The sequence below is a fragment of the Haemorhous mexicanus genome, chromosome 2, assembly GCF_027477595.1.
Source record: "Haemorhous mexicanus isolate bHaeMex1 chromosome 2, bHaeMex1.pri, whole genome shotgun sequence".
In the NCBI taxonomy this organism is placed as follows: Eukaryota; Metazoa; Chordata; class Aves; order Passeriformes; family Fringillidae; genus Haemorhous; species Haemorhous mexicanus.
The window spans coordinates 45,128,164-45,144,423 of NC_082342.1; the positions used below are offsets into that span (position 1 = coordinate 45,128,164).

At 40.4% G+C, this 16,260-nt stretch overlaps 1 protein-coding gene across 1 annotated transcript; it reads right to left on the reverse strand.

Moving 5' to 3' along the window:
* Nucleotides 1-8,932: 8,932 nt before the first annotated feature.
* On the reverse strand, nt 8,933-16,260 carry LOC132323424 (matrix metalloproteinase-27-like). The gene is made up of 10 exons (XM_059838615.1): nt 15,998-16,260; nt 15,401-15,639; nt 14,636-14,784; nt 14,411-14,539; nt 12,460-12,621; nt 12,164-12,287; nt 11,164-11,294; nt 10,797-10,956; nt 9,527-9,630; nt 8,933-9,328 (listed from the first exon to the last, which is right to left on the reverse strand). The coding sequence occupies exons 1-10, from the start codon at nt 16,148-16,150 to the stop codon at nt 9,228-9,230; spliced, it is 1,452 nt and encodes a 483-aa protein (XP_059694598.1). The 5' UTR covers nt 16,151-16,260; the 3' UTR covers nt 8,933-9,227.

Sequence of the window (16,260 nt, forward strand, 5' to 3'; positions counted from 1 at the left end):
CATCAACTCCATGACACAACACAGAGGATGTACCAAGTCTCCTTTCCTTTACAGCGTCCAGTTTGAAAACTTCCTTGGGTGTAAACATGTTCACCACCAAGCCCAAGAGTTATAGTGATTTAGCTGTGAGAGTGGGGCTGAAGGGCAAGGCCATGGAGCCAGCTGAGATGAAAATACAGGTAAGTCTATACTGACTGAAGGAATTAGACCTGATAATTTATTTTTCTTTATCTCACTTTCATTTTCATTGAGTAATCTCTGAGTCTCATTTTCCCATTTCTATTTAGTGTTATCATTGTGATAATGCTGAAGAACTCCTGTAATGAATCAGGGCTCATTTTGAAAAATGCTCTAAAAGCAGTGTAACAGCCCAGAGAAAGGTGGTCACTTCAGGAGTTCTCCTGTGTCCTTGTGTGTCACAGAAGTGCAATTTGTCCTAGAAAACCTATAATTTAATACTACCAACGCTAAAAATCAATAGCTACCTGTTTTTACGTGGTGACTCCTCTTGCCCTGTGCAACACTTTTCCAGTTCATCTGTTGAGCAGACTCACTTGTGGGGACCAGTGGGACACTTTCACCATCTGACATCTAGTGGCAGTGCTGTGCAGTTAAGGATGAGGTCAAAAAGAAAGCCAGGGATGTCACACCTTGGGAAAATTCAGGCCCTTCATGATCTCATATCGTGGGATCATTTCATTTTCTGATAACCAACCTACCTTTATAAATTTGCAGTCTTCTTAATGTAATGCTATGCATTTAGTGGTGCAGTGACATGTGTGTGGTTCTCACTAAAGCAGCTGAAACATTTTGCATTTGAGCTTGCATTGTGCCCTTTTATAATACAGTCTTCCTTTAATTCTAAGTACTTGGTATTTGTGGAAAAAAATCTTATAGACTTATCACAAAGTCCTTGCTGAGCTTATAGCAGAGGTTAAAGGTTTGAAATACAAAATGAAGGCAACATTGACAAAAATTAAAAAGCCAAAAGTCCTTTTAAATAATCCAAATGATGCCTACTCATTTCCAAAGCCAGAAATTCCACAACTCACCACCTGTGTGTTCATGTATTCCTTATCCATTTAGGCTCTCCTGAAAAGAGCTGGGACTTTGCTATGTCAGGAACACCACACCACAGTCTCTGAGTCCTTCATGCTCATAGTGCTGTAGCCCACATTTCTGGTCACCTGAAAAGCTAGGAATGCCTGCATGTCCTTAAGATTTCTTGTCATGCTGCTGCAGCCATCTTCACAAATGTATGCCCTCTCTTTTGGATATAATACATGTGAAAGAAATCCAAAAAACCAGAAAAATTCAAGCAAATTTTGCTCATTGACCTGTTAATATTTTGATTGACAAAAATTGATTATTTTCTGATACAAAGTTTGCAATTTTTAATGTATGAAATTGTGATTAAAAATAATCTAGATGAACATATGATTATTAGAAAAGTCTGGCCAAGCAAGCTGAGGTATTAGTTTATTAGTATGAGGACAGTATGGTGTAATTATACTGAAATCTTAGAACTTATGCTGATTGAGGTTTGATTCAGAATGAAAGGAAATTTTGGTATTTTCTGTGGTATCAAACATTCAGATTTTGATGATTTTATGGCATTTGCATCAGCTTTCTCCAAGGCAAATAGAAATATGGCAAAGAAATCTAAACAACAACTTCACTGCAGTATGTAAAGTGTATATTATTTTGTAGATGGTTAGTGCTCAGCTTTTCTATTTTGAATAAACAGATTGTGCTGTAACGTCAGGTATGACTTGTACAGGCCTTTGTCTAGCATTAGCACCAGAAAATTACTATTATTTCCACTATTTTTTTCAAGAGAGAGAAGTAAAATTACTACTCTGCATGGAGATAAACTTACTAAGTGTATGTGGTAATGAAACAAGACCTGTGTCTCTTTGTCAGATACCACACACTGCTGGTAATTCCAGCTGCTAGCCAAGGACTATGGCATCATTGCTGGAGGAAGAAAATTGTATTTGGAGTAAGAGAAAGGATGGGAATCCCTCTGTCTTGCAAACCAGTGGCTCATACCTGTGCCATGTTACAGAGGTTCACACTTCGTTTTCTTCAGTGTGCCAAAAAAAGCCCCAGCAGCCCCTTATTTCTCTTACAGTGTCAGCCCAGCCTTGGTGATCAACAGTAGGTGCAGAGACCAAGGTTTTAGGTAGTCCATGTCTCACTGAGAATGTTCCTGGCCCCATGCTGAAGGAGGAAAAGGGTCTCAGAAGTTTCCTTCAGGAGATAACCAGATGCCTTTTTTTGCTAGGTGTTGCAGAAAAACTTTCCCTGAGATCTATATCCATCTTTTCCTTAAGTCTCTGCTGTCAGCCACACACAAGGAAAGCACTCAGTAGCTGACTTGGACTGACTTCTGGTGCTAAAACACTTGCCTTTGGCTACATGGTTTGAACATGCCCAAAGGACCATTCACTGCTCTGAGCTCAGATGTCTCCATTAGGCATTTGGACAGCTCTTATCAGGATTTTGGTTTTTGTGGCCACAAAGTGCTCCACAAACAAAAACCAAGCTAGGCAAGTAAATATAATGAAGAAATTGTCTTCAAAATCATCCTCGTGTTAAAGTCCATAGTTCATTTGTCCTTTCCCCAGATAGATGTGTAAGAGATGAAATCTTTATTCCTGCCTGTTGGCAGTATGTTCCCTAAGCTCAGAATCATTATTTTTTCAAAAGCATTTCATTTCACCCTCCCTTTAAAGCTTTAAGAATGACACAATGATGGTCAATTTTGTCCCAAATTGTCCCAACCAGACACAAGGATTTTTGTGGAAATCACATACTTAAATACCTAGAACTTGGCCTTTACAGGGTAAGCAAATTCTTACAGAAAGTCTATGTCTGCAAAAATATCTCACAGTATATTCAGGAATGAAAGGAAGACCTCTGTATCTCCCTTTGTACAATTTGAATTTTGTGTAGACCTCTGCCTTTTGATATCACTGATTCCCAAAATGATGGCCTCCAATAATCTGTACCTGAAAATAATCTTTGCAAAACCAGAAGCAGAAAGGTTTGCAAGGTGGGGGTGAAGCTCTGGGAAGGAGAGTCAAGGGGACTGCAAGGGGAAGGAACATGATGGGGTCCATTCTCATTTACACACACATCACTTTAAACATACTGCTGTGAATGCACATTTCATCAGCCAAGTGCTTGAGGAGTGGCCATGCTTTGTGTGAACTTTGCTGGGACGGTGCATTTTACTGCTCTTAATGAGCACAGATGTCCCATTAGGGCTATGACTGCACAAAGGATTTCAAAAGTAGTGTTACTTAAATACATGTTGGAATTTTGGCATGGGCTTGAAGGCTTTGCTGAATCAGCACCTTCTTCTCTAATTAAATCCTGTCCTCCAGCTCACAATGTGCACATGCTGCACTGTGTTCCTGGAAATGAGGGAAGAGTTTATCACACTTTGAAATCAAAAAGACATCTTTACTAGTAGTCATTCTCCTTCCATACTCTGTACATCTCCATAAACAAACAGCTGTTGACTTACAGAATTTTACTCCAGAACACACCTGTACCTGTTTGGTCTCCTCCTGAGATCAGTGTAAACTTTCCTTTCTTCCTTACACCAAGTGTATTTGTTTAACACTAAAAGCCTGGTCTGTTGACAGTAATCCTGTTTACAGTAGTGTGAAGTGATAAATGTGCTGTTCAGCTGCTTGGAAAATTATAACCAAAGTTGAAATTCCATCAGGATTTAAAGAGTTCATATATTTATCGTAAATCATGTCCTGTATAATCTTTGGTGAAAATCAAAAGTGGTAGTGATAAAAGTAATGGTATAGCCTGAAGCATAGCTAAAGGTAAATATATGCATATATATTTGCATTATATGCATAAATACACATTCAAAAAATGCTTTTCCTTGTTTTTTGTAAACTATATATTTTTCATCTTTATTACCAAGTTGTTCTGTTTAACAATGACATTTCCATATGTCTCTAAGTATTTATTTAATGAAAATATCTGCATTTTTAAGTATCAGTTTTTCATCCTAACCACTGTAACCCCTCAGTTTAGGGCAAAACAGCTTTTACCAGTTCCTATAATAGTTTCTGATAATTTAGGGGACTCAGTCCTTCAAAACATAGTTTCTAGTACCCTCTTGGTGCTTTTCTTTATGTTTTCCTTTCGGTGACTTTGAATCACCACCAATATGGCAAACACACAGCTCAGCTTATTCAGTTTAAATAACCCTATTAATAGATTTAACAAAGCATTTTTTTTGCTTTTAAATCTGAGTGTTTCTCCTCACACACTTTTCTCTCTATAAAATACCTTTATGCAAACTTTTATTTAGAAAATTCTGAGCCGCGCAACTGAAATGAAATATCTGAGGAGCTTGAGCTGCCGGGAGCCAACCTGGAGCAGATGCTGGGGTGGCTGTGAGCGCGGGGTGCCAGCTGTGAGCGCTAGGTGGCAGCGGTGACCGCGCGGTGGCAGCGGTGACCCAGGGCGACAGTTGTGACCTTGGGGCCGCAGTGCTGAGCCCCCACCCCCTGACCCGGGGACCCGAAGCAGGGGCAGTGGGCAGTGCTAGCAGGTTCCTGCGGGCTGTGTCCACGGGAATTGCTGGGCTCGGCAAGGTGAAGCTCTTAACTCCGATCTGTTGCAAGAAGCAGCACTTTCTTTGGGAGCCTGTGCTAACCTTCCATAGCAAATGCTCCAAAAATAGTCACCACCTTCATCAGTCCAAGGTCAAACAGACACAATATCCAAAGGCTGAGTTACCCACCCCAGACTCAGACCTAGTCTTTAGGAGCCTATGTTGGATTTTTATCTGATAGTTTGGAACCTTGTCCTGCTCATGAATAATGAGATTGTATGGCCCTTTGTTCCACCAGCAGCATTTGTTCCTATCACACAGAGAAGGCATTTCCACACCTTCCCTGCTCCTTTAGCTTCTGCAGGCTGCAGAGCCCCACAGAGCCTGTGCAGACCCACATGCACCCATATGGGGACAAGGTACTTTAAGGAGCACACAAACACACACATGATCTATGTCCACTAACTTATCTGAAGTTAGCAAGATACAGCGCTTCCAGACCATAAAAACACATGAAGCCTGGGATGCCTGAGGAAAAATCCAACAGACATCCCTTATCCCAAGTTGATTTAATCAATGAATGCAGACAGACCATGAAAAAGTCTGATTTACAGCCAGAATCACAGAACACACGTCAGATCTCTAGATCCTGTCTGCAAAGGACATGTGCAAGGTACACTCAGTAAGATCGCCGAGATGGCTCCCACTAAAAGGGTTCACCCTGCAAGGCTCTCTGCCTGGGTGTGTAAACCTCAGAAGAGTGCTCTCTCTGTTTTGGCCAGGCCCCTCATCTGCACTGTGCCACTCACCCTCAGCTCTTGTTGATGTCCTGTTTCAGCACCTGCAATGTTGGTACTGGGTTTCAGTTCTCTGTTTTGGGTGTGGCTCTGGCATGTCTGATGGACCAGTGTTCAAAAAGGTTCAAACTTCATAAGCTGTTCAAAGAGCATGTTGGCTGTCAGCACTTAAACACAGCCTTGCACTTTTCCTTTCCTGTTATTGGGATATCTGCAATTTGCAGCAAGGGGCGTGGAGTTAGGAGAGAGTGCAGGGAAGAATGGTTATGTACAGCCAGGCAAGTTCTTTCTTTATATGTTAGCTCCCATGCTTGTCTTTCTATTTCCTTAAAGGTGCCAAACCCTTAAAAAAAATCAGTATCAGTTTTCTCAGGGCTTCAGGTGTATCTGTCTGTCACCTGGGAGCACAGGGGAGAATTGCTCTCTTGAAAGGGTAAGATGCGTCTTTTCAGCTCTGCTCTAGCAAATATTTAATCATACATAGCTCCTGCCCCACTCTGTTAGCTGAAACACTCCCATGCCAGTGTCAGGAGATTGGGTTCCTGCAGGCAAAGAAGTGAGCAGGACTTTTCAGGACAATCTACCAGGAATGCTGTAGTTTGTGGGCCTCAGGAACACATTACATTAGGATGTATAATTTCCTCATTTCAGTTCAGTCTCATCATCTTAGGACCTTATTCATTTGAAAAGCAGCTGTTGAAAACCATTAATTGGATGAGAAGCAAATGACCATTTTTCTTGGTGACAGGAAACAACTGGAAAGACAAATGTGGATTAGCTGTCTCCTTGGTTTTATATGTAATTTCTGCCTTTCCTTGTCTGCCCTCTCAAACTCCTCTTGTCAACAGTAGGGGGAATACAATATTATAAAACTGAATGGAAATCTGGAGTGGAAAGCAAGAAGAATGTTTAGTAAAAACACTGAGAACATTATTTCAGCTTTACCACATGGGATCCTGTTTTTTGTGGATCCATCTGGCTCCACAGCAACTGGAAGTACTGGCCAATTTTTCCAAGCCAAACTGAAATTCCATAGTTCTTCCTGGTTTTGTGGAAAATAGCAGCTGGCTAGAGGAGAAAAACCCCTTTTGATGGGAAGACAGATTATTCATCCCTGGGCCAGGCTGTGGGGCTGGTGGCTGGTCACCCCACGGGTAACTGGTGATGCACAGGATTTCCCAGCTAGATACCTAAATATAGTATGGGGACATGCATTATGAGGAGCTGTAGGAGGCATAAGAGAGGGGGAGAGGTACTGGGAACTCTCTGGGGCTGTGGGAGGATACAGTGAGCTGCAAGACATAATCCCATGTTGTCCAGAGATGGAAGGATAGGATCACCAGTAAGCACTCTTCTGTTCTGGCACTCCTGTTCTGGTTCATACTCCTCCAATGAAATGACAATCAGAGAGGGAAAACTGTCTGACCAAACTGTTACCACTAATCAGAAGTCAAGTCTTTCTGTGTTGGGAATGACCTTTAGGCCTTCTTTACTAATAAAGGAAAAGCAATACTGTTTGCTTTATTTATTTTCATAGGTGACCTGTGAACATGAGCCCCTCACTGGTTTAACAGAATGCCAGAGCTGCCAGTCAGAAAACTTCATTAACTACATTCCACTGTTAAAGATTAACTTGCCTTAAGACCAGGGATTTTTTTTATAAATTATGAAACAATGTTTCACCTAAGAAAAGAAGGAGCACAGGATAATATGATGTTTGTTTATATATCTGAAGACAGTGGGACTTGCCTAGTTATTGTAAAGAAATGAATAATCTCCTCTATGACTCAATGATTAAACGTTTCTTGAAATTAAATTTACAATCATATTACACACTGAGCAGACAGTGTGTTAAAGAGTAATCTTGCTCTGAGTATAAACACCTGGGTGTAACTTGGCAGCTTCTGTGACTGTGCTGTTAAACTGTGCTTTCTACTACACAGCCAGCAATTTAATTGAATGCTGGAGAAGAGTTTAAGGAACCTGTAAAGACAGAAATTGCTAAGGAATCGTCGCTGTTCCACCTGCCTCCAGCATGTTCTGCTCTTTTTGTGTGGGATATCACAAATGCAAGCAGGTGCCTTCAGACAACTTTATCACTGGCTTGTGGTGATAAGCTGCTGTTGTAACTTGTCAAAAAAGCAAACATCATAGAGGAGAAATGTAGGATGTCCCATTCTGAATAAAAACTGAGAGATACCCATCAAAGATACTATTAATTCCACCCAGCCTTATCTGTCTGAAAGGCAGCTACTCTAAGCTAGTTGGGTAGTCTTCTGCAAAGAGATGCTTTCTCTGGAGGCTGAAGACACTGGTTTGCCCCAGCATAGTCTTTTGAGTGAGATGAGATGAGATGAGATGAGATGAGATGAGATGAGATGAGATGAGATGAGATGAGATGAGATGAGATGAGATGAGATGAGTAATGTTGTGGAAAATTTCCTCCTCTTTTTTCAGTACAGGGATCTTCCCTAACTCATATATCTAGACAGAAAGCTAAAGCAGTCTGATGAATCTCCCTCAAATGTCTACCGTACCACCCTACTTTAGGCTTACATTTTCTTAGGGATCTAAATGGTGATGGTGTTCCCCATGATTAGACTTGTAGATTAGTGAAACATCACATTCGATCCTTTACTTTGATTTCCTGGTGGGAACAAAGCCAGTGGGTTTCTCACAGCAATAGCAGCAGCACAGTGGTACTGCTGCTGTTTACAGCAAGTCAGGTAGGCAAGGTTCATGCTGGGGTCATTGCATTGTTATAAAAATACACAGCAAAAAGAAATATTTTACTAAATCATGGCACAGGTTGTAAAACAGACAAATATGTGAGAACTGGGGAACAGCAGGACAAACCAGTACTGAGAACAGATTCCCAGGTATCCCCAGCCATGCACACAGTATGGCCAACAATTTCACAGTGTGTCCTGGGCCTGTTTCCAGAACTAAAAGTAAAAGAAGTACCTGGAGATGATGTAACTGTGACTTTACAGATTTTGTGTGATTTTGTGAAGAGTTTGCATGGCAGCAGGCAATAAATGTCCTATGTATGTAAAGCACATACATCTTTGTATGTTTGTATCAGCAGAGCAAAGGTTGTGCTCCATGACAGGGTAGTTGAATCTGTTCTTGAACAGGGCAGGACTGATGTGTGAAGGATGTAATTCATAGCTTCAGACAAAGTGGACACTGATGAAATGTTGATTGTTATGCTATAAAGACTGATCAGGGTGATTATCTGGTGAGATAATTTATTTAGGGTGGTTTGGATGTCAAAGTACTGTTGTGATGTGAAAGGGACAAGGCTGAACAGCCAAAGAAGAGCAGGACAAGACACAGGAAAATGCATCTTCTGCAGAATGCAGAAAAGCAAGTGGCTAATGAAAGCTTGTATCTTGCAGATGGAGAGAAAAGAAGCTTTCTCTTTGGAGAGAAAAGAGGCAAAGTACAAAATTGTATGCTGCAGGGATAATAAAATGTCAACCTGCAGCTTTTCACACCTCAGAAATGTTGAATGCCTTCAACAGATGAAGCAGAAAACAGATGCCATCAACCTAAAACTCTTTATTGCCATAATATTAAAAAAATCCCCAAACCATCTGGAGAATAAAGTAGTAACTTATTTTGTATAATTTCCACTTATGGGAAAAATGCAATTTTGTTCTAGTCTTTGAAAATAAAATTTAAGCTGACATGTTAATTTAATAAAATACATGAAAAGTATTTTTGAAAACCAGTCCTGTTGCCTATTCTATAGGGCAGCATACATACAAACAATTTCTGAGATCTCTGGAATGGTAGCTCTTGTCTTTTGCTGAATGTAAGAAAGTTTAATGATGCTAACAGTGAAACCAGCTGTTACTCTTCATTTCTCTGACGACTTTTTTAGCAGTAGGGTCATACTCCCACTGCTTCGGTCCATGAAAGAAGTAGAATAATCCTGGAAGTGAAAAAGTAAAGCATTATGCTATGGATACAAGAAATAATTTAATTATGACAAATCCCCTTCATACACACAGGAGAGCATCTCTTCATTTCTGTCTTTTGCAGGATGCAGCAATAATGACATTCATCATAGTTTCAGAACTTATGATCTTTAGAACTAAACTGATTTTACATAAAAGCTTATTTCATTTACCTTTCTGTTGAAAAACAGCATCAACCCTCTGACTAATTCCTGGAAATTCATCCACTGTCAGTCTAGGATAACCCTTCTCCATGGACTGGCTGTTTTCATCAAACCTAAATCATATGAAGGGAGACATGTAGTTTTCCAAAGTTTAGGCTTCAATTCTGCACCAAGTTAAGCAGTTTTTAAAAAGTGTCCAACATCTGCAATTTAGTTGGTTTCAATGGGGTTGCAAGAAAAAGTTGTGTTATTTACTTGCACAAATGGCTGCAGGATGCTGGCCATTGTGTTTTCCGTGAGGTTGTTTTTGTTTGCTGATAAAGGTAAACACTTCCAAAAAAGCATCCTAAGTGAGAAAAATGGGAGGAAGACCCACATTTTTGACTCCAGGGATGGGATTTCCCTCCTCTGATGATAATAGAGTGGCAGACAGTGCATGGACACTGGACAGATTCATTCCTGCTATAGCACATATTTATAGCATGAATTTTGACTCCTCTCAGACTTTGATAAGATATTGTACATAGTCCTCTACTAGCTGGACAGATTTAGAGGGAGGCAAGGAAGCTGGCTTATTTCTAAAACATCAAGTTCTTCCTATGTAAGCCAAGACAATTTTGATGAGATAGGGCTAAATTAAGGGGACTTGAAAGGAGAACTTAAAATGTTCTTCCAGATTTAAGAACCCTCTCAGGTCAAAAAAAAACCCAACAAAACAAACCAAGCAAACAAAGCCTTTGTTTCACTTCTCCTTGGATACAAGAAATATTTTTCACAGGCATCTGAGGCTGGGAGAACGAGTTACTAGGTAAGAAATGCGTGTTGCGGTTCACTTGCATGCTGTTGTCTTGTGACCAAAGCAGTAAAATAACAATGCAAGATATTGTAAATACTCTACCCTAATTAATCAAAACCAAAAAACAGGAAACCACAGGAATCTCAAAATCCAGATGACACTGTATGTATCACTGAGGAACCCCACAGTTAGTCACAATAAAGTCTGTGTGAACCATGCTTGCCCTGGTTGCCTGAGGAAGACCTTTGCAGCCGTTGTGCTTGCACACAGAAGGAATCTTTCAGCTTCCCAAAGCTGACTTCTTTCTTCCCCTGCCTGCTCTTTGGGTATCAAAACTCACTCATGCCAGTTTGGGAATAGGATCTGGAGGGAACCTTCAGTTACCTAAAAGGTCTGCTTTCTCTTTAATAACATGTTCACTTTAATTTTTATTCAGATTATATTGGAGTTATTAATAGGAAAACATTTGTCAATTCTTCTTACCTCCAGTACTTATCACCTATGAAAAAGTCTGTCTTCCCTGTATTTTTATTACAAACAGCTGCATCAACTTTCTTGACACCTTTAGGGAAGCCCAGTGTGTTGATGTTCTTTGGATAACCAAGCAACACTTGATATCCGCTGATAACCCAGAATTTGTTGCCTGTTAAGACAAATTAAAATATTTAGTTTTGCCAGTCATTTTCAGACAGTAAATTATAAAATGCTCCTTTATTGTAGGTTGTAGGAAAAATTGATGAAATATTCTGAGTTTTTATTTTACCTATTTGAAAAGTGTATTTTATGCACACATTTCTTCTGCCCACATAGTTAAATTAAGAAAAAAATTAGAGAAAATCTCATATTTCACCTTTGAAAAGTAGGATCTGATCTTTTGTGTTCTCATATGCAGCTTCAATACCAGGAGGCAGATTTGGCCAGAAGGCAGAAATTAATTCACGTTCAGCTTCTGAGTTATCAGGATATACCCGCCACAAGTGCCTAATTTAAATATGAAACAGGTTTTTAATACATAACAAACCACAGAAACTTCTGTGTATGCAAAAGAATGTGAGCAACATTGGGACTTACAAGCTCTTTCTTGTCAGGGGAGCTACCTGGCTTGATGTGTCAGAAAGGAAATAAGTCCCTGCCCTGGGAAGTGTTCGTTTCTTTTTAATCTATCTTCATTCTGGCTTTTCATTAAAACTGATTGATAAATTATCAGTTATGAGCTGCTGAATATTTCAAGTAGTCCCTGTACTGTATAGTGAGAGGGTTATAGCAGCCCAGGTAGGACTTACTGTAACCTCTTCAGCAGATGAATTCCCCAGATGATTCTGGGCTTGCAGAGGGGATTGGAGGAGAGATTGGCTCAACTGTATGGTCAAATGTACTTATTTCTTAGTTTGTTAGTAACTTAGATTAGTAATTAAATGTTCAAGGCCAGGTTGGATGGGAGTCTGAGCAACCTGGACTAGTGGGAAGTGTCCCTGCTTGGAATTAGATGATCTTCAAGGTACCTTCCAAACCAAACCTTTATGTGATTGTCTGGAAATATTTGCATCATGAGGTCAAGTCACTACTCAGTGTTACCAGCTATACATTTGGGAACAAGGTCTCATTGAGATTGAGATGTTTTCTGGAAGAAAATGAAACATTTTTTTCAGAGGATCCTGTAAAATATTAATACAACTAATATCTGCTAAAACTTTTATTTCCGTGAATTGAAATCCATTTGTCTCGTTGTAAATCCTTGTAAACGTGTAACATGTTTACATTGTAAGCATGTAAACCACAAAAGTATTCAGTCTTTGTATAAATCAAGAAAAATTAAACCCCATGCAGACAAATGTCCCATCAGTATTTACCTGCCCTTTAGAAAAATGACTTCTTGTCGGAGTGTAGTTACAGCATCAAAAGATATCTGGGAGCCACAGATTTCAGGTGAGGTAGGGGTGGTTGGCCTTTTATCTGGGGCATTTGGTGGGGATCCTGAGGGAGAAATTTTGGAAAGAATACACCGAATTGTAGAAATATTAAGTTTTCCACACCTTGCTCTTTTTTTAATAGTATGTGAATATTATTAAGTTTATGGTGAAACTTTGTGAAAGAGATTATTTCTCCCCTGCTTACCTTTTTTTCTAAAGCCACGGATTTTACTTACCATAAATGGACTGAATGCCACTTATATCATCTGGAGAGAGGGGAGATTCACTGGGGCTGATGTAGGCATAATTGGGGAACATGAGAGCCCTCTGATCATTAGAATGGGAGAGACCCAGGGCGTGGCCAAACTCATGAGCAGCAACAAGGAACAAGTTGAACCCTTATGAAATGGATAGAGAGAAGAGACCAGTCAAATTTCACTCAGTAAATGGCTGATATGATCACAGCATCAGGCTATTACTCAGTCACAGTTTTCATACAATATATTGATGTTCACTAGGGAATGCATCTAGGTGAACATATTTTTCTATAGGACAAGATTGTGGTCTTCCCCTACTAGAAGGGAGAGACTTTTGACCCTCTTGCTTTCTGTTAGCTACTGAAAGCGTGTGTTTGTCATGAGTAGATATCTGGGGGTGAGTGTGGGTGCAGCTCTTTGGAATGTCCTGGCAGGGTTTCCTGGCTGAGGTAGAACAGATTAGTGAGTCAGATCAAACTAACAGCTCTCCAGGGCAAGGCAGGAGGACACACTCTGTGCTCACCACAGATATCAAAGTGTCACTCTGTGTGTCACTCTCCCTCCTGCAAACCTGAGAAAGAAAGGTGAGGTCATGAATAGACAAGGAAAAATAAAACATTAGCAGAACGCTTTACCTTTCTACCATTGGGACTTTAAAGCATACTGTTTATTTAGAGATTTATGCAACAAAATAAAATTTTAACATATTATGCTTCTGCATGCTTATTCCCAGTGAAATATTTTAACACAAGAAAGAAATAAAAATGGAATTTCCTTCAACATGCGTCCCTCCAAGTAACGTGTCTTTCTGAATTAGGGAAGAATGATCATCTGTCCTGCAGACCAAGACCCAGAAATGTCACCAGATTTAATGAAGATCACAAGTCTGTGGCAGAGGAGAGGACTGGTCATCGATTGCCCAAGAAAGGCTGGCTGAAGCCAAGACATTCATTTCTCAAAAACCCAAACAAAATAAAGCCTCATTTTTTCCACACATATTTCCAGTCAGTCCTCCCCGCTCACGAGTCTTCCGAGCTCTCCAAGTTCTGCAATGTCTGGCTGCTGGAGCTATGCTGCTGAGGAACAGCAGAAAGCTGTGGTTGACCCATTCAGTCTCAGTATGGGGAAAACATCACATTTAATCATGTGACATGTCCAGCTCATCCCTCTCTATTTTTTCCACCACAATAAACCCACAGTCTCCTCCTTGTGCAGCGGTTTTACAGCACTTTTCTGTTCATTAGCCTCTTGCTCTTCCTGACCTCACTTCTCTCTTGTTGCAGCTTTCCATCTCAAAAAATGGATGAGAAGAGGGTCTAAAGTAGCAGAGGGTAATGTGCCTGTGTGCTGACAGACCCATCAGAGGCAGTATGTGCTGCACGGCCAGCCTGGAGGCTGAGCGGAGCAGATATTCCCAGACAGATTGAGCCTGGGCACTCAGTGTGCCCCTCTCTGCTGCCTATTGTTGAACCTACCCTGGAATTTTTAGTGAAGACTCTTCTTTATCCCTGGTGGCTGTATTGATTTTTAGGTGGTGGGGGTGTTCTCTGAGGGCTGCTGCAAAGCACAGGCCATTGTAGTGCCAGGCCTGGTGTGCACCAGGAGGGGAAAAGAGAAAGCTTTTATCAGTGCTTGTGAAACTCTGGGCCACCACCAGCCCACAGGTAAGAGTGGCTGTGTCTCTGGCATTCCTACCTGAAAAGAATTGTCCTGTTGGTATTTTTATCAGGGCTAATTAAGGACCAGAGCAGATCAAGGTGTTTATGTCTATGTTGTTGTAAGTATCCCTGTTGGAGGACAGCCTGCAATATCCTCAAACTGCTCTTATAGTTAGTGCAGTGTTTCATCTCAGTCTCTTCCTTCACTTAAATAAAATCAGAATGAAATTTATTCATCTGCATAACACTTTACAAACCTTGTTAGAACCTACCAGCTGAGCCTGTGGTCCAGTCTTCATCCTCATCAAAGTGCACATCACCGCCTAAACCATTGCCAGGTGGAAAGGCGTGAGCGAGAACTCCAAGGGGGCCATCAAAATAGCGAGGGCAATGTCCGTGAACTAAATAACATGAAGTTGATACAACACTAGGCTTAGGTTATGACTATTGAAAAATATATTGATTAATTTTATCATTGAGTGCAGTATTCATTTTACCTTTGGTCCCAAAAGCAATCATTATATCTGCTATTCCCTTATGAATGCGAGTGAAAATCAGTGGGGTGACAGCACTCCACACTTTAAACGCCTTCTCAACTGCTATATCCACATCCTTCTTGCTCATATCTGGTGTGTAGTTCACAATTCTACAGTTATGAGAATTCAAGCATAATATTTAGTATTTGCAGAAAAAAAGAAAATCCCTAATATGGTTAAGAAGATGAACAGAATATATAAGAAACAATGTAACCTGTAAACAAATAGTTCCCAAGATTCATCGTGGGCTGAGTGAGTTTGAGATGTGAAAACTGACTGTGTTTGAGTATGTGATAACTGTCCAATATGTCTTTTTCATAATAGTTGTGTACACATTATCTTTTTTTTCTTAAAATGGGCCTTAGCCAGGAGGTTGCCCCTTGAGCATGAGGAAAGTTACCTCCTCAGGTTTCTGTGACTACCACACTGTTGTCTCAGCAAATGTCAATGAGGCTTGTACAGGGTGCAGTTGACATTTCTGTTTGGCTTACAGAATATTTGTCAGGAGTGATACATGACAGGCAAAAACTGTGGTTGAACCAGTAAATGTAAAATACCCAGCTTGATTTTCAGAAATTCCTCTCAGAAACATGCATAGGTAACAGCTGTGGTGAGAGAAACATTTTTGTATTCCCAACTGGAAACAATTGCTATAGAATTTTATTTAAATATAACAAATTTGGTTACCCACAAATCTAAAATTTAAACTCAAAAGTATTATACTACCTGTATGTCAGTTTGGTTTTTTTCCATCCAGGCAGAGTGAAGCCATAGAGACCCACATCAGGAACTCCACACCTGGGTTTCTTCATCATTTCCAATGTCTCATTATCCAGTTTTCCTGTCACTTTCAACCCAAAAAATTGTTGCATTTTCTGAAGTTTTTCAGCTGCAGCTTCAGCATTTATTTTCCATCCAAGCTGATTTGGATCTGGCTCAACAGCATAGAATTTATTCAAGTAGTTCTAGTGAAAACAAAAGCGACATGTTTCACATTTTGATCTGTTTCTTGAACAAATAAATACCTTAGGAGTGATGTTGTTTGTGTATGTTGCTGGCAAAACATTCCTGTGATTTTGTAGCACAACAGATGTTTTCATGAGGATCATAGCTAAACAGAAACAGACAACATTGTCCTGACACTTATTAACTTGACATTTACAGCTTGTACAGATTTATCCTACTTTAATAAAATTCGAGCAGCAGAGTTCTATGCAATAGCATTCTCAGAAATGCAGCCAGCTGCTGTGCAACTGGAACACACAGAATAGGTCTAAAAATAGATAGCTCAATAGATCCCAAATATGGACAATGCAGAGTTACCTGTACAAGCTTTGCATCTTCTTCATTGTCTTTCTCTGGGTGGAAGGGAAGAGCGCTAGAAACAGCTGTGCATGTCACAAGCCAAAGTGAAAGAGCCTTCATTTTTACTCTCTTCCCTGTCCTGGTAGGAGAGCTGTCTGCCTTCTGCTCCATGTGCCTCCTTTCTCATGTCCCAGTTCGTATGGTTATGGGGTGCTTTGGAGAGTCAGCTGTAGACTGACTCAGAGCTCATCATGCTCTGACTCCCCACACACAAGTTATAA

Bases quoted from the DNA above. Each gene is read 5' to 3' on its own strand.
- LOC132323424 (XM_059838615.1), bottom strand. From the start codon at position 16,150: ATGGAGCAGAAGGCAGACAGCTCTCCTACCAGGACAGGGAAGAGAGTA. The intron at 14,785-15,400 runs GTAGTATAATAC...TCATAACTGTAG, and splicing joins AAAACCAAACTGACATACAG to AATTGTGAACTACACACCAG. The intron at 9,631-10,796 runs GTAAGAAGAATT...CATATGATTTAG, and splicing joins ATAGGTGATAAGTACTGGAG to GTTTGATGAAAACAGCCAGT.